General features: G+C 41.0%; 1 protein-coding gene across 1 annotated transcript in view; it reads right to left on the bottom strand.

Moving 5' to 3' along the window:
* Positions 1-23,094, bottom strand: part of LOC139369998 (unconventional myosin-XV-like) — a 123,726-nt gene that overhangs the window by 27,400 nt on the left and 73,232 nt on the right. The window contains exons 39-49 of the mRNA XM_071109276.1: positions 21,701-21,776; positions 18,564-18,720; positions 14,248-14,338; positions 13,501-13,618; positions 13,078-13,193; positions 10,276-10,335; positions 4,768-4,843; positions 4,423-4,538; positions 4,010-4,128; positions 3,621-3,762; positions 25-136 (exon numbers count right to left, since the gene is read on the bottom strand). Of these exons, the coding sequence (XP_070965377.1) occupies positions 25-136; positions 3,621-3,762; positions 4,010-4,128; positions 4,423-4,538; positions 4,768-4,843; positions 10,276-10,335; positions 13,078-13,193; positions 13,501-13,618; positions 14,248-14,338; positions 18,564-18,720; positions 21,701-21,776 (1,183 nt within the window). The remainder of the gene's footprint in view (positions 1-24; positions 137-3,620; positions 3,763-4,009; positions 4,129-4,422; positions 4,539-4,767; positions 4,844-10,275; positions 10,336-13,077; positions 13,194-13,500; positions 13,619-14,247; positions 14,339-18,563; positions 18,721-21,700; positions 21,777-23,094) is intronic.

Genomic DNA, 23,094 nt, shown 5'->3' with positions numbered 1-23,094 from the left:
ATGTCATCAGGTTGCGTGGCTCACCCTTTTCCAGTCCTTCCGTGACCTGCAGCCTGATGATGTCACCTTTATGGAAAGCAAGCAGAGGACGCTCGTCTGTCACAAAGTTACGCTCTGCTACCACATACTCAGAGTCCTGGAAGAGGAGGAGGGGAGAGGAGGAGGAGGAGGAGGGGAGAGGAGGGGAGAGGAGGAGGAGGAGGGGAGAGGAGGAGGGAGAGGGAGAGGAGGGGAGAGGTGGAGGGGAGAGGGGGAGGAGGAGGGGAGAGGGGGAGGAGGAGGGGAGAGGAGGAGGGAGAGGGGGAGGAGGGGAGAGGAGGAGGGGAGAGGGGGAGGAGGAGGGGAGAGGAGGAGGGGAGAGGGGGAGGAGGAGGGGAGAGGAGGAGGGAGAGGGGGAGGAGGGAGAGGGGGAGGAGGGGAGAGGAGAGGGGGAGGAGGAGGGGAGAGGAGGAGGAAGAGGGGGGGAGGAGGGGAGAGGAGGGGGGAGAAAGAAGAAGGGGGGTAATTTATATTTCCGGTATCAAAACAACAAATCAAATGATCAGAGATGTTAAATGTTAGAGCCACATCCCATGTCCCTTGGTAAACTACGTTGACCGTTATGGTTGTTCCTCCTTGCTCTGGTTGCTCGGTAACGAGTGTTTATCCTTAACTCTGCTACTAACAAAAGACACAGTTTTGCATAAATTACCAAATGTAATGTTTTTTTGCATTTCCCACAGAACTAAAGCTGTAGGAGGATGGTACAAAATGTAAGTTTATATTCAGACATTGTAAAACACAGAAACCCTGGATAGATGGCATTACCATTTACGTCCATTAGCATGGGTGACGTGTGTTTAGTATTGTGTTTCTAGTAGTGTGTTAGTATTTAGTATTGTGGTTCAAGTAGTGTGCTAGTATTTAGTATTGTGTTTCTACCTTCTTGACATCAGTAATGAAGTAGTGTGTTAGTATTTAGTATTTTGGTTCTAGTAGTGTGTTAGTATTTAGTATTGTGTTACTAGTAGTGTGTTAGTATTTAGTATTGTGTTTCTAGTAGTGTGTTAGTATTTAGTATTGTGTTTCTAGTAGTGTGCTAGTATTTAGTATTGTGTTTCTAGTAGTGTGTTAGTATTTAGTATTGTGTTAGTATTTAGTATTGTGTTTCTAGTAGTGTGTTAGTATTTAGTATTGTGTTTCTAGTAGTGTGTTAGTATTTAGTATTGTGGTTCTAGTAGTGTGTTAGTATTTAGTATTGTGTTTCTACCTTCTTGACATCAGTAATGAAGTAGTGTGTTAGTATTTAGTATTGTGGTTCTAGTAGTGTGTTAGTATTTAGTATTGTGTTACTAGTAGTGTGTTAGTATTTAGTATTGTGTTTCTAGTAGTGTGTTAGTATTTAGTATTGTGTTTCTAGTAGTGTGCCAGTATTTAGTATTGTGTTTCTAGTAGTGTGTTAGTATTTAGTATTGTGTTAGTATTTAGTATTGTGTTTCTAGTAGTGTGTTAGTATTTAGTATTGTGTTTCTAGTAGTGTGTTAGTATTTAGTATTGTGTTTCTAGTAGTGTGTTAGTATTTAGTATTGTGTTTCTAGTAGTGTGCCAGTATTTAGTATTGTGTTTCTAGTAGTGTGTTAGTATTTAGTATTGTGTTAGTATTTAGTATTGTGTTTCTAGTAGTGTGTTAGTATTTAGTATTGTGTTTCTAGTAGTGTGTTAGTATTTAGTATTGTGTTGGTATTTAGTATTGTGTTTCTAGTAGTGTGTTAGTATTTAGTATTGTGGTTCTAGTAGTGTGTTAGTATTTAGTATTGTGTTTCTAGTAGTGTGTTAGTATTTAGTATTGTGTTTCTAGTAGTGTGTTAGTATTTAGTATTGTATTTCTAGTAGTGTGTCAGTATTTAGTATTGTGTTTCTAGCAGTGTGTTAGTATTTAGTATTGTGTTTCTAGTAGTGTGTCAGTATTTAGTATTGTGTTTCTAGTAGTGTGTTAGTATTTAGTATTGTGTTTCTCCCTTCTTGACGTCAGTAATAAAGTAGTGTGTCAGTATTTAGTATTGTGTTTCTAGTAGTGTGTTAGTATTTAGTATTGTGTTTCTAGTAGTGTGTTAGTATTTAGTATTGTGTTTCTAGTAGTGTGTTAGTATTTAGTATTGTGTTTCTACCTTCTTGACGTCAGTAATAAAGTAGTGTGTCAGTATTTAGTATTGTGTTTCTAGTAGTGTGTTAGTATTTAGTATTGTGTTTCTAGTAGTGTGTTAGTATTTAGTATTGTGTTTCTAGTAGTGTGTCAGTATTGTGGTTCTAGTAGTGTGTTAGTATTTAGTATTGTGTTTCTAGTAGTGTGTTAGTATTTAGTATTGTGGTTCTAGTAGTGTGTTAGTATTTAGTATTGTGTTTCTAGTAGTGTGTTAGTATTTAGTATTGTGTTTCTAGTAGTGTGTTAGTATTTAGTATTGTGTTTCTAGTAGTGTGTTAGTATTCAGTATTGTGTTTCTAGTAGTGTGTTAGTATTTACTATTGTGGTTCTAGTAGTGTGTCAGTATTTAGTATTGTGTTTCTAGTAGTGTGTCAGTATTGTGGTTCTAGTAGTGTGTCAGTATTTAGTATTGTGTTTCTAATAGTCTGTTAGTATTTAGTATTGTGTTTCTAGTAGTGTGTTAGTATTTAGTATTGTGTTAGTATTTAATATTGTGTTGCTAGTAGTGTGTTAGTATTTAGTATTGTGTTTCTAGTAGTGTGTTAGTATTTAGTATTGTGTTAGTATTTAGTATTGTGTTTCTAGTATTGTGTTAGTATTTAGTAGTATGTTTCTAGTAGTGTGTTAGTATTTAGTATTGTGTTTCTAGAAGTGTGTCAGTATTTAGTATTGTGTTTCTAGTAGTGTGTCAGTATTTAGTCTTGTGTTTCTAGTAGTGTGTCAGTATTGTGGTTCTAGTAGTGTGTTAGTATTTAGTATTGTGGTTCTAGTAGTGTGTTAGTATTTAGTATTGTGGTTCTAGTAGTGTGTTAGTATTTAGTATTGTGTTTCTAGTAGTGTGTTAGTATTTAGTAGTGTGTTAGTATTTAGTATTGTGTTTCTAGTAGTGTGTTAGTATTTAGTATTGTGGTTCTAGTAGTGTGTTAGTATTTAGTATTGTGGTTCTAGTAGTGTGTTAGTATTTAGTATTGTGGTTCTACCCTCTTGACGTCAGTATTTAGTATTGTGTTTCTAGTAATGTGTTAGTATTTAGTATTGTGTTTCTAGTAGTGTGTCAGTATTTAGTATTGTGTTAGTATTTAGTATTGTGTTTCTAGTAGTGTGTTAGTATTTAGTATTGTGTTTCTAGTAGTGTGTTATTATTTAGTATTGTGGTTCTAGTAGTGTATTTTAGTATTTAGTATTGTGTTTCTAGTAATGTGTTAGTATTTAGTATTGTGTTTCTAGTAGTGTGTCAGTATTTAGTATTGTGTTAGTATTTAGTATTGTGTTTCTAGTAGTGTGTTAGTATTTAGTATTGTGTTTCTAGTAGTGTGTTAGTATTTAGTATTGTGTTTCTAGTAGTGTGTTAGTATTTAGTATTGTGTTTCTAGTAGTGTGTTAGTATTTAGTAGTGTGTTACTAGTAATGTGTTAGTATTTAGTATTGTGCGTCTCACCTTCTTGATCTCAGTGATGAAGCAGTCCACGATGTGTTTGACCTGTGGAGCCTTGGCTGAGAACAGAATCAGCTTCTCATTGGTTAGATTAAACTCCAGCATGTTCCCTGAAGGTATGGTCAGAAAAAGGATGTCTGCGTAGCTACGGAGACAGAGAGACACCGTAACTATGGAGATACATAAAGACAGAATAACTAAGGACAAAGAGAAATAACGTAGTGTAAGGTAGGGTTAGTGTTAGGGTTAGAGGTACGTAGTGTAAGATAGTAGTAGGGTTAGTGTTAGGGTTAGAGGTACGTAATGTAAGGTAGTAGTAGGGTTAGTGTTAGGGTTAGAGGTACGTAGTGTAAGGTAGTAGTAGGGTTAGTGTTAGGGTTAGAGGTACCTACGTGTAATGTCGTAGGACTCTGAAGTAGTCCGACTCTTCAGTGCTGCTCTTCACTGTCTTCAGGAGCCTGATCCCGGTGTGAGACACGGACAACACCTGTACCCCTGTACCTGCACTACCCTATATATATATATACACACACACACACACACACACACACAACACAACACAACACAACACACACACACACACACACACACACACACACACACACACACACACACACACACACACAGAGTAAAGATAAACAGTGGTGGATTAAACTATATTGACATTACACACATAGATGAGAGGTCAAAAGCCATGTGGTGCAACAGGAAGTCATGTGATGAAACAGGAAGTCATGTGATGCAACCGGAAGTAATGTGATGCAACAGGAAGTCATGCGGTGCAACAGGAAGTCATGTGACTCACAGAGGCAGGAAATAGGCATGAGAAATAAATATCCCAGGATTCCTTGGCTGCTGTGACAACCTCCTTCTTCACCGCCTCGTCCACTGTGTCCGTGTTCCGCTCTACGCCATGTTTCTCTGTTAGACACAAGTCAGTTATTACATGTTAGTAATTCAGCTTACAGTACTGAGTGCATTTTCATACTGGTCCCACGTGGGAATCGAACCCACAACCCTGGTGTTGCAAGTGCTGTGCTCTGCCAACTGAGCCACACGGGATTTAAACAGTAAGAAAAATGTATTTTCAGTGAACAAACAAATGTATCTCTTTCAAACCAGAGCATTGTGGGTAATGTAGTTGACTCACCAAACAGAGACTTCATCTTCATTCTCTCCTGATTGGAGATTCTAACACATGCCTGAGACAGAGTGTCATTCACTATCTGGAGAGGAGAAGAGGAGAGAGGAGGAGAGGAGAGAGGAGGAGTGGAGGAGAGAGGAGAGAGGAGAAGAGAGAGGAGAAGAGAGGAGAAGAGGAGATGAGAGAGGAGGAAAGGAGGAGAGAGGAGGAGAGGTGGAGAGAGGAGCAAAGGAGAGAGAGGAGGAGAGTGGAGAGAGGCGGAAAGGAGGAGAGGAGAGAGGAGAGAGAGGAAAAGAGAGGATGAGAGGAGGGGAGAGGTGTTAGTGTTAGAGGTACAGCAATATAATAACAGTGATACAGGAATATGATAACAGTGATACAGGAATATGATATCAGTGTTACAGGAATACGATAACAGGAATATGATAACAGTGTTACAGGAATATGGTAACATAAATATGATAACAGTGTTACATGAATATGATAACAGTAATACAATGATACAGGAATATATTAACAGTGATACAGTGTTCCAGGAATATGATAACAGTGTTACAGGAATATAATTACAGTGATACAGGAATATGATAACAGTGTTACAGGAATATAATTACAGTGATACAGGAATATGATAACAGTGATACAGCAATATGATAACAGTGTTACAGGAATATGATAACAGTGTTACAGGAATATAATAACAGTGTTACAGGAATACAATAACAGTGTTACAGGAATATGGTAACAGGAATACAGGAATACGATAACAGTGATACAGGAATATGATAACAGTGTTACAGGAATATGGTAACAGGAATATGATAACAGTGTTACAGTAATATGATAACAGTGTTACAGGAATATGATAACAGTAATACAATGATACAGGAATATGATAACAGTGTTACAGGAATATGATAACAGTGATACAGGAATATGATAACAGTGTTACAGGAATATGATAACAGTGATACAGGAATATGATAACAGTGTTACAGGAATATGATAACAGTGTTACAGGAATATGATAACAGTGATACAGTGTTACAGGAATACAATAACAGTGTTACAGGAATATGGTAACAGGAATACAGGAATACGATAACAGTGTTACAGGAATATGATAACAGTGATACAGGAATATGATAACAGTGTTACAGGAATATGGTAACAGGAATATGATAACAGTGTTACAGTAATATGATAACAGTGTTACAGGAATATGATAACAGTAATACAATGATACAGGAATATGATAACAGTGTTACAGGAATATGATAACAGTGTTACAGGAATATAATAACAGTGATAACAGTAATACAATGATACAGGAATATGATAACAGTGTTACAGGAATATGATAACAGTGATACAGGAATATGATAACAGTAATACAATGATACAGGAATATGATAACAGTGATACAGGAATATGATAACAGTGATACAGGAATATGATAACAGTGATACAGGAATATGATAACAGTGATACAGGAATATGATAACAGTGATACAGGAATATGATAACAGTGATACAGGAATATGATAACAGTGTTACAGGAATATGATAACAGTGATACAGGAATATGATAACAGTAATACAATGATACAGGAATATGATAACAATGATACAGGAATATGATAACAGTGATACAGGAATATGATAACAGTGTTACAGGAATATGATAACAGTGATACAGGAATATGATAACAGTGTTACAGGAATATGATAACAGTGTTACAGGAATATGATAACAGTGATACAGGAATATGATAACAGTGATACAGGAATATGATAACAGTGATACAGGAATATGATAACAGTGATACAGGAATATGATAACAGTGATACAGGAATATGATAACAGTGATACAGGAATATGATAACAGTGTTACAGGAATATGATAACAGTGATACAGGAATATGATAACAGTAATACAATGATACAGGAATATGATAACAATGATACAGGAATATGATAACAGTGATACAGGAATATGATAACAGTGTTACAGGAATATGATAACAGTGATACAGGAATATGATAACAGTGTTACAGGAATATGATAACAGTGTTACAGGAATATGATAACAGTGATACAGGAATATGATAACAGTGATACAGGAATATGATAACAGTGATACAGGAATATGATAACAGTGATACAGGAATATGATAACAGTGATACAGGAATATGATAACAGTGATACAGGAATATGATAACAGTGTTACAGGAATATGATAACAGTGATACAGGAATATGATAACAGTAATACAATGATACAGGAATATGATAACAATGATACAGGAATATGATAACAGTGATACAGGAATATGATAACAGTGTTACAGGAATATGATAACAGTGATACAGGAATATGATAACAGTGTTACAGGAATATGATAACAGTGTTACAGGAATATGATAACAGTGATACAGGAATATGATAACAGTGATACAGGAATATGATAACAGTGATACAGGAATATGATAACAGTGATACAGGAATATGATAACAGTGATACAGGAATATGATAACAGTGTTACAGGAATATGATAACAGTGATACAGGAATATGATAACAGTAATACAATGATACAGGAATATGATAACAATGATACAGGAATATGATAACAGTGATACAGGAATATGATAACAGTGTTACAGGAATATGATAACAGTGATACAGGAATATGATAACAGTGTTACAGGAATATGATAACAGTGATACAGGAATATGATAACAGTGATACAGGAATATGATAACAGTGATACAGGAATATGATAACAGTGATACAGGAATATGATAACAGTGATACAGGAATATATTAACAGTGATACAGGAATATGATAACAGTGTTACAGGAATGTGATAACAGTGATACAGGAATATGATAACAGTGATACAGGAATATGATAACAGTGATACAGGAATATGATAACAGTGTTACAGGAATATGATAACAGTGTTACAGGAATATAATTACAGTGATACAGGAATATGATAACAGTGTTACAGGAATATAATTACAGTGATACAGGAATATGATAACAGTGATACAGCAATATGATAACAGTGTTACAGGAATATGATAACAGTGTTACAGGAATATAATAACAGTGTTACAGGAATACAATAACAGTGTTACAGGAATATGGTAACAGGAATACAGGAATACGATAACAGTGATACAGGAATATGATAACAGTGTTACAGGAATATGGTAACAGGAATATGATAACAGTGTTACAGTAATATGATAACAGTGTTACAGGAATATGATAACAGTAATACAATGATACAGGAATATGATAACAGTGTTACAGGAATATGATAACAGTGATACAGGAATATGATAACAGTGTTACAGGAATATGATAACAGTGATACAGGAATATGATAACAGTGTTACAGGAATATGATAACAGTGTTACAGGAATATGATAACAGTGATACAGTGTTACAGGAATACAATAACAGTGTTACAGGAATATGGTAACAGGAATACAGGAATACGATAACAGTGTTACAGGAATATGATAACAGTGATACAGGAATATGATAACAGTGTTACAGGAATATGGTAACAGGAATATGATAACAGTGTTACAGTAATATGATAACAGTGTTACAGGAATATGATAACAGTAATACAATGATACAGGAATATGATAACAGTGTTACAGGAATATGATAACAGTGTTACAGGAATATAATAACAGTGATAACAGTAATACAATGATACAGGAATATGATAACAGTGTTACAGGAATATGATAACAGTGATACAGGAATATGATAACAGTAATACAATGATACAGGAATATGATAACAGTGATACAGGAATATGATAACAGTGATACAGGAATATGATAACAGTGATACAGGAATATGATAACAGTGATACAGGAATATGATAACAGTGATACAGGAATATGATAACAGTGATACAGGAATATGATAACAGTGTTACAGGAATATGATAACAGTGATACAGGAATATGATAACAGTAATACAATGATACAGGAATATGATAACAATGATACAGGAATATGATAACAGTGATACAGGAATATGATAACAGTGTTACAGGAATATGATAACAGTGATACAGGAATATGATAACAGTGTTACAGGAATATGATAACAGTGTTACAGGAATATGATAACAGTGATACAGGAATATGATAACAGTGATACAGGAATATGATAACAGTGATACAGGAATATGATAACAGTGATACAGGAATATGATAACAGTGATACAGGAATATGATAACAGTGATACAGGAATATGATAACAGTGTTACAGGAATATGATAACAGTGATACAGGAATATGATAACAGTAATACAATGATACAGGAATATGATAACAGTGATACAGGAATATGATAACAGTGATACAGGAATATGATAACAGTGTTACAGGAATATGATAACAGTGATACAGGAATATGATAACAGTGTTACAGGAATATGATAACAGTGTTACAGGAATATGATAACAGTGATACAGGAATATGATAACAGTGATACAGGAATATGATAACAGTGATACAGGAATATGATAACAGTGATACAGGAATATGATAACAGTGATACAGGAATATGATAACAGTGTTACAGGAATATGATAACAGTGATACAGGAATATGATAACAGTAATACAATGATACAGGAATATGATAACAATGATACAGGAATATGATAACAGTGATACAGGAATATGATAACAGTGTTACAGGAATATGATAACAGTGATACAGGAATATGATAACAGTGTTACAGGAATATGATAACAGTGTTACAGGAATATGATAACAGTGATACAGGAATATGATAACAGTGATACAGGAATATGATAACAGTGATACAGGAATATGATAACAGTGATACAGGAATATGATAACAGTGATACAGGAATATGATAACAGTGTTACAGGAATATGATAACAGTGATACAGGAATATGATAACAGTAATACAATGATACAGGAATATGATAACAATGATACAGGAATATGATAACAGTGATACAGGAATATGATAACAGTGTTACAGGAATATGATAACAGTGATACAGGAATATGATAACAGTGTTACAGGAATATGATAACAGTGATACAGGAATATGATAACAGTGATACAGGAATATGATAACAGTGATACAGGAATATGATAACAGTGATACAGGAATATGATAACAGTGATACAGGAATATATTAACAGTGATACAGGAATATGATAACAGTGTTACAGGAATATGATAACAGTGATACAGGAATATGATAACAGTGATACAGGAATATGATAACAGTGATACAGGAATATGATAACAGTGTTACAGGAATATGATAACAGTGATACAGGAATATGATAACAGTGATACAGGAATATGATAACAGTGATACAGGAATATGATAACAGTGATACAGGAATATGATAACAGTGATACAGGAATATGTATATTATGCAAATTCAATATGTTATTAAAAAACAACTGTCCCACCTGTTTGAAAATGAGGTCCAGCACCAGGGGATGGTTGAAGCTGTCTTTAGGGTAGAACACCTGAAACCAGGAACACAAGCTGTCTTTAGGGTAGAACACCTGAAACCAGGAACACAAGCTGTCTTTAGGGTAGAACACCTGAAACCAGGAACACAAGCTGTCTTTAGGGTAGAACACCTGAAACCAGGAACACAAGCTGTCTTTAGGGTAGAACACCTGAAACCAGGAACACAAGCTGTCTTTAGGGTAGAACACCTGAAACCAGGAACACAAGCTGTCTTTAGGGTAGAACACCTGAAACCAGGAACACAAGCTGTCTTTAGGGTAGAACACCTGAAACCAGGAACACAAGCTGTCTTTAGGGTAGAACACCTGAAACCAGGAACACAAGCTGTCTTTAGGGTAGAACACCTGAAACCAGGAACACAAGCTGTCTTTAGGGTAGAACACCTGAAACCAGGAACACAAGCTGTCTTTAGGGTAGAACACCTGAAACCAGGAACACAAGCTGTCTTTAGGGTAGAACACATAGCACCAGGTGGATGGTTGGAGCTGTCTTTAGGGTAGAACACCTGAAACCAGGAACACAAGCTGTCTTTAGGGTAGAACACCTGAAACCAGGAACACAAGCTGTCTTTAGGGTAGAACACCTGAAACCAGGAACACAATCTGTCTTTAGGGTAGAACACCTGAAACCAGGAACACAAGCTGTCTTTAGGGTAGAACACCTGAAACCAGGAACACAAGCTGTCTTTAGGGTAGAACACCTGAAACCAGGAACACAAGCTGTCTTTAGGGTAGAACACCTGAAACCAGGAACACAAGCTGTCTTTAGGGTAGAACACCTGAAACCAGGAACACAAGCTGTCTTTAGGGTAGAACACCTGAAACCAGGAACACAAGCTGTCTTTAGGGTAGAACACCTGAAACCAGGAACACAAGCTGTCTTTAGGGTAGAACACCTGAAACCAGGAACACAAGCTGTCTTTAGGGTAGAACACCTGAAACCAGGAACACAAGCTGTCTTTAGGGTAGAACACCTGAAACCAGGAACACAAGCTGTCTTTAGGGTAGAACACCTGAAACCAGGAACACAAGCTGTCTTTAGGGTAGAACACCTGAAACCAGGAACACAAGCTGTCTTTAGGGTAGAACACCTGAAACCAGGAACACAAGCTGTCTTTAGGGTAGAACACCTGAAACCAGGAACACAAGCTGTCTTTAGGGTAGAACACCTGAAACCAGGAACACAAGCTGTCTTTAGGGTAGAACACATAGCACCAGGTGGATGGTTGGAGCTGTCTTTAGGGTAGAACACCTGAAACCAGGAACACAAGCTGTCTTTAGGGTAGAACACCTGAAACCAGGAACACAAGCTGTCTTTAGGGTAGAACACCTGAAACCAGGAACACAAGCTGTCTTTAGGGTAGAACACATAGCACCAGGTGGATGGTTGGAGCTGTCTTTAGGGTAGAACACCTGAAACCAGGAACACAAGCTGTCTTTAGGGTAGAACACCTGAAACCAGGAACACAAGCTGTCTTTAGGGTAGAACACCTGAAACCAGGAACACAAGCTGTCTTTAGGGTAGAACACCTGAAACCAGGAACACAAGCTGTCTTTAGGGTAGAACACCTGAAACCAGGAACACAAGCTGTCTTTAGGGTAGAACACCTGAAACCAGGAACACAATCTGTCTTTAGGGTAGAACACCTGAAACCAGGAACACAAGCTGTCTTTAGGGTAGAACACCTGAAACCAGGAACACAAGCTGTCTTTAGGGTAGAACACCTGAAACCAGGAACACAAGCTGTCTTTAGGGTAGAACACCTGAAACCAGGAACACAAGCTGTCTTTAGGGTAGAACACCTGAAACCAGGAACACAAGCTGTCTTTAGGGTAGAACACCTGAAACCAGGAACACAAGCTGTCTTTAGGGTAGAACACATAGCACCAGGTGGATGGTTGGAGCTGTCTTTAGGGTAGAACACCTGAAACCAGGAACACAAGCTGTCTTTAGGGTAGAACACATAGCACCAGGTGGATGGTTGGAGCTGTCTTTAGGGTAGAACACATAGCACCAGGGGATGGTTGGAGCTGTCTTTAGGGTAGAACACATAGCACCAGGGGATGGTTGGAGCTGTCTTTAGGGTAGAACACATAGCACCAGGGGATGGTTGAACCTGTCTTTAGGGTAGAACACATAGCACCAGGGGATGGTTGAAGCAGTCTTTAGGGTAGAACACATAGCACCAGGGGATGGTTGAAGCTGTCTTTAGGGTAGAAATGATTTGGCATCGGTTCTCAGATCCTCAAAAGGTTTTACAGCTGCACCATCGAGAGCATCCTGACAGGTATCATCGCAGACGTGTATGGCAACTGCTCGGCCTCCGACCGCAGCGCACTACAGAGGTTAGTGCATACGACCCAGTACATCACCGGTGTCAAGGTTCCTGCCATCCTGTACCTCTATACCAGGCGGTGTCAGAGGGAGGCCCAAATAATTGTCAAAGACTCCAGCCACCCCAGTTATAGACTGTTCTCTCTGCTACCTGCTCGGCAAGCGGTACCGGTGCACCAAGTCGAGGTCCAAGAGGCTTCTAAACAGCTTCTACCTCCAAGCCATAAGACTCCTGAACACCTAATCAAATGACTACCCATACTATTTGCTGCCCTGTGTGTGTGTGTGTGTGTGTGTGTGTGTGTGTGTGTGTGTGTGTGTGTGTGTGTGTGTGTGTGTGTGTGTGTGTGTGTGGTGTGTGGTGTGTGGTGTGTGTGTGTGTGTGGTGTGTGTGTTTGTACCTCCTTCCTGATGTAGATCTTCCAGGGTACGTTGGTGTAGGTGTAGTGTTCTTGTGTTGTGCTGCGATGGAGCTGGGTCTGAATAGTCTCCGCCTCCACTGGCAACTCCCGCGATACTATGGGAGCACACAGCTGTCACTCAACAACCAGACACACAGCCCATTGGCTCAAATAGTTGTCACTCCACACAAGCACACAGCCATTGGCTCAAAGAGCTGTCACTCCACACAAACACACAGTAGTTGGATATTTGAGCTGTCACTCAAAAGTCACACACAGCCATTGGTTCTTAGAGCTGCCACTCTATCACAGACACAGCCATTGGCCCTAAGAGTTGTCACTAAACAACTATCATAGTTATTGGTTATTTAGAGCTGTCAATCAACAACCAGCCACACATCAAACTGTCTGTCAGTGTTGTACCTGGTAGAGGGAGTGGTTGAGGGCGTTCAGGGGCCCTCTTCTTGGCCCTCTTGGTGGGGTTAATCCCTGCTTCCTTTAGAGCCCTCGCAGAGGGGCTTGGGCCTAACGGACGCTTGGGCTGGAAAGAGATACCAGAGTGCTGGGTAAATGTTTATCTCTGTGTGAGTATGAGTGTGCGTGTGAGAGAGTGTGTGTGTGAGAGAGTGTGAGAGAGTGTGTGAGTGTGTGTGTGAGCGTGTGAGTGTGTGTGTGAGAGAGTGTGAGAGAGTGTGTGAGTGTGTGTGTGAGCGTGTGAGTGTGTGTGTGAGAGAGTGTGTGTGTGAGAGAGTGTGAGAGAGTGTGAGAGAGTGTGAGTGTGAGTGTGTGAGAGAGTGTGAGTGTGTGAGAGAGTGGGAATGTGAGTGTGTGTGTGTGTGTGTGTGTGTGTGTGTGTGTGTGTGTGTGGGTGTGTGTGTGTGTGTGTGTGTGTGTGTGTGTGTGTGTGTGTGTGTGTGTGTGTGTGTGTGTGTGTGTGTGTGAGAGAGAGAGTGTGAGTGTATGTGTGAGAGAGTGTGAGTGTGTGTGTGAGAGAGTGTGTGAGTGTGTGTTTGTGTGAGTGAGTGTGTGAGAGAGTGTGAGTGTGTGTGTGTGTGTGTGTGTGTGTGTGTGTGTGTGTGTGTGTGTGTGTGTGTGTGTGTGTGTGTGTGTGTGTGTGTGTGTGTGTGTGTGTGTGTGTGTGTGTGTGTGTGTGTGTGTGTGCGAGTGCACCTGTGGTGGTGGGTTGTCCATCTGAGGTTTGAGGATCTGTAGAGCTTCATCACGAGGATTCTGCATCTTCATAAACTTGCCCTCTGGTCTCCTACACATAGAGGACATGAGGACTGAATATAACTGAAAACGACTGACTGAATAAAACTAAATAGACTGACAGAATAAGACTGAGAGAATAAGACTGACTGAATAAGACTGACTGAATAAGAACGCATAAGACTGACTGAATAAGCCTGACTGAATAAGACTGACTGAATATGACTGATGGAATAAGACTGACTGAATAAGACTGACTAAATAAGACTGACTGAATAAGACTGACTGAATAAGACTGACTGAATAAGACTGACTGAATAAGACTGACTGAATTAGACTGGCTGAATAAGACTGACTAAATAAAAATGGACTGAATAAGACTGACTGAATAAGACTGACTGAATAAGACTAAATAAGACTGACTGAATAAGACTGACTAAATAATACTGACTGAATAAGACTGACTGAATAAGACTGACGGAATAAGACTGACTGAATAAGACTGACTGAATAAGACTGATGGAATAAAAATGGACTGAATAAGACTGACTTTATAAGACTGACGGAATAAGACTGACGGAATAAGACTGACTGAATAAGACTGATGGAATACAAATGGACTGAATAAGACTGACTTTATAAGACTGACTGAATAAGACTGACTGAATTAGACTGACTGAATAAGACTGACTGAATAAGACTGACTGAATAAGACTGACTGAATTAGACTGGCTGAATAAGACTGACTAAATAAAAATGGACTGAATAAGACTGACTGAATAAGACTGACTGAATAAGACTAAATAAGACTGACTGAATAAGACTGACTAAATAATACTGACTGAATAAGACTGACTGAATAAGACTGACGGAATAAGACTGACTGAATAAGTCTGACTGAATAAGACTGATGGAATAAAAATGGACTGAATAAGACTGACTTTATAAGACTGACGGAATAAGACTGACTGAATAAGACTGATGGAATAAAAATGGACTGAATAAGACTGACTTTATAAGACTGACTAAATAAGACTGACGGAATAAGACTGACTGAATAAGACTGACTGAATAAGACTGACTGAATAAGACAGACTGAATAAGACAGACTAACTAAGACTGACTGAATAAGACTGATGGAATAAGACTGACTAAACAAGACTGACGGAATAAGACTGACTGAATAAGACTGACTGAATAAGACTGATGGAATAAGACTGACCGAATAAGACTGATGGAATAAGACTGACTGAATAAGACAGACTAAATAAGACTGACTGAATAAGACTGACTGAATAAGACTGACTGAATAAGACTGACTGAATAAGACTGATGGAATAAGACTGACCGAATAAGACTGATGGAATAAGACTGACTGAATAAGACAGACTAAATAAGACTGACTGAATAAGACTGACTGAATAAGACTGACTGAATAAGACTGACTGAATAAGACTGATTGAATAAGACTGATGGAAAAAGACTGACTGAATGAGACTGACTGAATTAGACTGATGGAATAAGACTGACTGAATAAGACTGACTGAATAAGACTGACCAAATAAGACTGATGGAATAAGACTAAACAAGACTGACAGAATAAGACTGACTGAATAAGACTGACTGAATAAGACTGACGGAATAGGACTGACTGAATAAGATTGACTGAATAAGACTGACTGAATAAAAATGGACTGAATAACACTGACGGAATAAGACTGACGGAATAAGACTGACGGAATAAGACTGACGGAATAAGACTGACTGAATAAGACTGACTGAATACGACTGATGGAATAAGACTGATGGAATAAGACTGATGGAATAAGACTGATGGAATAAGACTGACGGAATAAGACTGACGGAAAAAGACTGACTGAATAAGACTGACTGAATAAAACTGACTGAATAAGACTGACTGAATACGAATGATGGAATAAGACTGACTGAATAAGACTGATGGAATAAGACTGACTGAATACGACTGATGGAATAAGACTGATGGAATAAGACTGACTGAATAAGACTGACTAAATAAGACTGACTGAATAAGACTGATGGAATAAGAATGACTGAATAAGACTGACTGAATAAGACTGACTGGATAAGACTGACTAAATAAGACTGACTGAATAAGACTGACTGAATAAGACTGACTGAATAAGACTAAATAAGACTGACTGAATAAGACTGACTGAATAAGACTGACGGAATAAGACTGACGGAATAAGACTGACTGAATAAGACTGATGGAATAAGACTGACTAAACAAGACTGACGGAATAAGACTGACCGAATAAGACTGACCGAATAAGACTGATGGAATAAAAATGGACTGAATAAGACTGACTTAATAAGACTGACGGAATAAGACTGACTGAATAAGACTGACTGAATAAGACAGACTGAATAAGACTCACTGAATAAGACTGACTGAATAAGATTGACTGAAGAAGACTGACTGAATAAGACTGATGGAAAAAGACTGACTGAATAAGACTGACTAAATAAGACTGATGGAATAAGACTGACTGAATAAGACTGACTGAATAAGACTGACTGAATAAGACTGACGGAATAGGACTGACTGAATAAGACTGACTTAATAAGACTGACTGAATAAGACTAAACATGACTGATGGAATAAGACTGACTGAATAGGACTGACTGAATAAGACTGACTAAATAAGACTGACTGAATAAGACTGACTGAATAAGACTAAATAAGACTGACTGAATAAGACTGACTGAATAAGACTGACTGAATAAGACTGACTGAATAAGACTGACTGAATAAGACTGACTGAATAAGACTGACGGAATAAGACTGACGGAATAAGACTGACTGAATAAGACTGACTGAATAAGACTGACTGAATAAGACTAAATAAGACTGACTGAATAAGACTGACTGAATAAGACTGACTGAATAAGACTGACTGAATAAGACTGACGGAATAAGACTGACGGAATAAGACTGACTAAACAAGACTGACTGAATAAGACTGACTGAATAAGACTGACTGAATAAGACTAAATAAGACTGACAGAATAAGACTGGTGGATTAAGACTAAACAAGACTGACTGAATAAGACTGACTGAATAAGACTGACTGAATAAGACTGATTGAATAAGACTGACGGAATAAGACTGACTGAATAAGACTGTTGGAATAAGACTGACTGAATAAGACTGACTGAATAAGACAGACTGAATAAGACAAACTAAATAAGACTGACTGAATAAGACTGACTGAATTAGACTGACTGAATAAGACTGACGGAATAAGACTGACGGAATAAGACTGATGGAATAAGACTGACTGAATACGACTGATGGAATAAGACTGACTGAATAAGACTGATGGAATAAGACTCACTGAATAAGACTGACTGAATTCGACTGAATAAGACTAAATAAGACTGACTGAATAAGACTAAATACGACTGACAGAATAAGACTGAATGAGACTGAATAAGACTGACTGAATAAGACTGAATAAGACTGAATAAGACCAAATAAGACTAAATAAGACTGAATAAGACTAAATAAGACTAAATAAGACTGAATAAGACTGAATAAGACTAAATAAGACTGAATAAGGACATGAGTCCTCACCTTTTTCCCCGTCATCAGCCATTCTTAGCTCGGACAATCACTGAAGCTGGAGACTCAAATCTCCCTCACTAACTTTAAGCATCAGCTGTCAGAGCAGCTCACAGATCACTGCACCTGTACATAGCCCATCTGTAAATAGCCCACCCAACTACCTCATCCCCATATTGTTATTTATTTTATTGCTGAGTATCTCTACTTGCACATTCATCTTCTGCACATCGATCACTCCAGTGTTTAATTGCTAAATTGTCATTATTTCGCCAATACGGCATATTTATTGCCTTACCTCCCTAATCTTACCTCCTTTGCACACACTGTATATAGACTTTTTCTATTGTGTTATTGACTGCATGTTTGTTCATTCCATGTGTAACTCTGTGTTGTTGTTTGTGTCGACACTGCTTTGCTTTATCTTGGCCAGGTCGCAGTTGTAAACGACAACTGGTTCTCAACTGGCCTTAAATAAAGGGGAAAAAAGGGGAAAAAAGACTGACTGAATAAAAGTGAGTAAGACTGAATAAAACGGACTGAATAAGTTTGAATAGAATATGTATGCAAATTTAATAGAAGCTGAATGGAAACTGAATAGAAGCAGAGTAGTCTGGAGTCAGAATAGAGTTTTCATGATGCTGAGCACTGTATGTGTGTGACCTCTGACCTCTTGCCGTGCGGTAGGGCATCAGTCACGGGCGGAGGAGAGTCGTACTGTCTGATGATATCCTTGATGTTACTGCTGGGTACGATGTCTACCTGAGGCAACACTGATGACTTCACCACCTCAGCAGCAGGGGGAGCAGGACTGGTCACCACCGGGGCTACACATCACATAGGGAGAGAGAGGACTGGTCACCACTGGGGAGAGAGGACTGGTCACTACTGGGGAGCAGGACTGGTCACCACCGGGGCTACACATCACACATGGAGAGAGAGGACTGGTCACCACTGGGGAGAGAGGACTGGTCACTACTGGGGAGAGAGGACTGATCACCACAGGGGAGAGAGGACTGGTCACTACTGGGGAGCAGGACTGGTCACCACCGGGGCTACACATCACATAGGGAGAGAGAGGACTGGTCACCACTGGGGAGAGAGGACTGGTCACTACTGGGGAGCAGGACTGGTCACCACCGGGGCTACACATCACACATGGAGAGAGAGGACTGGTCACCACTGGGGAGAGAGGACTGGTCACTACTGGGGAGCAGGACTGGTCACCACCGGGGCTACACATCACATAGGGAGAGAGAGGACTGGTCACCACTGGGGAGAGAGGACTGGTCACTACTGGGGAGCAGGACTGGTCACCACCGGGGCTACACATCACATAGGGAGAGAGAGGACTGGTCACCACTGAGGAGAGAGGACTGGTCACCACTGGGGAGAGAGGACTGATCACCACAGGGGAGAGAGGACTGGTCACTACTGGGGAGAGAGGACTGGTCACCACTGGGGAGAGAGGACTGGTCACCACTGAGGAGAGAGGACTGGTCACTACTGGGGAGAGAGGACTGGTCACTACTGGGGAGAGAGGACTGGTCACCACTAGAGAGAGAGGACTGGTCACTACTGGGGAGCAGGACTGGTCACCACTGGGGAGAGAGGACTGGTCACCACTGGGGAGAGAGGACAGGTCACCACTGGGGAGAGAGGACTGGTCACCACTGAGGAGAGAGGAATGGTCACCACTGGGGAGAGAGGACTGGTCACTACTGGGGAGAGAGGACTGGTCACCACTGGGGAGAGAGGACTGGTCACCACTGAGGAGAGAGGACTGGTCACTACTGGGGAGAGAGGACTGGTCACTACTGGGGAGCAGGACTGGTCACCACTAGGGAGAGAGGACTGGTCACCACTAGGGAGAGAGGACTGGTCACCACTGGGGAGAGAGGACTGGTCACCACTGAGGAGATAGCACTGGTCACCACTAGGGAGAGAGGACTGGTCACCACTAGGGAGAGAGGACTGGTCACCACTAGGGAGAGAGGACTGGTCACTACTGGGGAGCAGGACTGGTCACCACTGGGGAGAGAGGATTGGTAACCTCAGGGGAGAGAGGACTGGTCACCACAGGGGAGAGAGGACTGGTCACTACTGGGGAGAGAGGACTGGTCACTACTGGGGAGAGAGGACTGGTCACCACTGGGGAGAGAGGACTGGTCACCACTGAGGAGAGAGGACTGGTCACCACTAGGGAGAGAGGACTGGTCACCACTGGGGAGATAGCACTGGTCACCACTAGGGAGAGAGGACTGGTCACCACTGGGGAGAGAGGATTGGTCACCACTAGGGAGAGAGGACTGGTCACCACTAGGGAGAGAGGACTGGTCACTACTGGGGAGCAGGACTGGTCACCACTAGGGAGAGAGGACTGGTCACCACTAGGGAGAGAGGACTGGTCACTACTGGGGAGCAGGACTGGTCACCACTAGGGAGAGAGGACTGGTCACCACTGGGGAGAGAGGACTGGTCACCACTGGGGAGAGAGGACTGGTCACCACTAGGGAGAGAGGACTGGTCACGACTGGGGAGAGAGGACTGGTCACCACTAGGGAGAGAGGATTGGTAACCTCAGGGGAGAGATGACTGGTCACCACTGGGGAGAGAGGACAGGTCACCACTGGGGAGAGAGGACTGGTCACCACTGAGGAGAGAGGAATGGTCACCACTGGGGAGAGAGGACTGGTCACCACAGGGGAGAGAGGACTGGTCACCACAGAGGAGAGAGGAATGGTCACCACTGGGGAGAGAGGACTGGTCACCACTGAGGAGAGAGGAATGGTCACCACTGGGGAGAGAGGACTGGTCACCACAGGGGAGAGAGGACTGGTCACCACAGAGGAGAGAGGAATGGTCACCACTGGGGAGAGAGGACTGGTCACCACTGAGGAGATAGCACTGGTCACCACTAGGGAGAGAGGACTGGTCACCACTAGGGAGAGAGGACTGGTCACCACTAGGGAGAGAGGACTGGTCACCACTGGGGAGAGAGGACTGGTCACCACTAGGGAGAGAGGACTGGTCACCACTGGGGAGAAAGGACTGGTCACCACTAGGGAGAGAGGATTGGTAACCTCAGGGGAGAGATGACTGGTCACCACTGGGGAGAGAGGACTGGTCACCACTGGGGAGAGAGGACTGGTCACCACTGGGGAGAGAGGACAGGTCACCACTGGGGAGAGAGGACTGGTCACCACTGAGGAGAGAGGAATGGTCACCACTGGGGAGAGAGGACTGGTCACCACAGGGGAGAGAGGACTGGTCACCACAGAGGAGAGAGGAATGGTCACCACTGGGGAGAGAGGACTGATCACCACTGGGGAGAGAGGACTGGTCACCACTGGGGAGAGAGGACTGGTCACCACTGGGGAGAGAGGACTGGTCACTACTGGGGAGAGAGGACTGGTCACCACTGGGGAAAGAGGACTGGTCACCACCATACTCTAACAAATCATACAATGTCTGATTGTTATAAATCATGTGATGTCTGATTGTTATAAATCATGTGATGTCTGATTGTGGTATATATCATGTGATGTCTGATTGTGGTATAAATCATGTGATGTCTGATTGTGGTATATATCATGTGATGTCTGATTGTGGTATAAATCATGTGACGTCTGATTGTGGTATAAATCATGTGATGTCTGATTGTGGTATATATCATCTTATGTCTGATTGTTATAAATCATGTGATGTCTGATTGTGGTATATATCATGTGATGTCTGATTGTGGTATATATCATGTGATGTCTGATTGTGGTATAAATCATGTGATGTTATTAATTAATGACTTACCAAACTTCCTGGCAGGTTCCTTGTTGATGGGCACGGCTGGAGACTTCTGGTGAGGAACCCCGTCTTTACCTGCGGTCTTGGCCTGAGGAGGAGGGAGCCACACAACACCTGAAGTCCTAAATTCCTGCAGATACACCACAGTCAACCTGAAGTCCTAACATCCTGCAGATACACCACAGTCAACCTGAAGTCCTAACATCCTGCAGATACACCACAGTCAACCTGAAGTCCTAACATCCTGCAGATATACCACAGTCAACCCGAAGTCCTAACATCCTGACCTGCAGATACACCACAGTCAACCTGAAGTCCTAACATCCTGCAGATACACCACAGTCAACCTGAAGTCCTAACATCCTGCAGATACACCACAGTCAACCTGAAGTCCTAACATCCTGACCTGCAGATACACCACAGTCAACCTGAAGTCCTAACATCCTTACCTGCAGATACACCACAGTCAACCTGAAGTCCTAACATCCTGCAGATACACCACAGTCAACCTGAAGTCCTAACATCCTGCAGATACACCACAGTCAACCTGAAGTCCTAACATCCTGCAGATACACCACAGTCAACCTGAAGTCCTAGCATCCTGCAGATACACCACAGTCAACCTGAAGTCCTAACATCCTGCAGATACACCACAGTCAACCTGAAGTCCTAACATCCTGACCTGCAGATACACCACAGTCAACCTGAAGTCCTAACATCCTGACCTGCAGATACACCACAGTCAACCTGAAGTCCTAACATCCTGACCTGCAGATACACCACAGTCAACCTGAAGTCCTAATATCCTGCAGATACACCACAGTCAACCTGAAGTCCTAACATTCTGCAGATACACCAGAGTCAACCTGAAGTCCTAACATCCTGACCTGCAGATACACCACAGTCAACCTGAAGTCCTAACATCCTGCAGATACACCACAGTCAACCTGAAGTCCTAACATCCTGCAGATACACCACAGTCATTCTGAAGTCCTAACATCCTGCAGATACACCACAGTCATTCTGAAGTCCTAACATCCTGCAGATACACCACAGTCAACCTGAAGTCCTAACATCCTGACCTGCAGATACACCACAGTCAACCTGAAGTCCTAACATCCTGACCTGCAGATACACCACAGTCAACCTGAAGTCCTAACATCCTTCAGATACACCACAGTCAACCTGAAGTCCTAACATCCTTACCTGCAGATACACCACAGTCAACCTGAAGTCCTAACATCCTGCAGATACACCACAGTCAACCTGAAGTCCTAACATCCTTCAGATACACCACAGTCAACCTGAAGTCCTAACATCCTGCAGATACACCACAGTCAACCTGAAGTTCTAACATCCTGCAGATACACCACAGTCATTCTGAAGTCCTAACATCCTGC

The sequence above is a fragment of the Oncorhynchus clarkii genome, chromosome 17 (genome assembly GCF_045791955.1).
Source record: "Oncorhynchus clarkii lewisi isolate Uvic-CL-2024 chromosome 17, UVic_Ocla_1.0, whole genome shotgun sequence".
Taxonomy (NCBI): Eukaryota; Metazoa; Chordata; class Actinopteri; order Salmoniformes; family Salmonidae; genus Oncorhynchus; species Oncorhynchus clarkii.
Note: the sequence above shows the minus strand (reverse complement) of the source record. Positions and strands in the feature narration are given on the sequence as shown.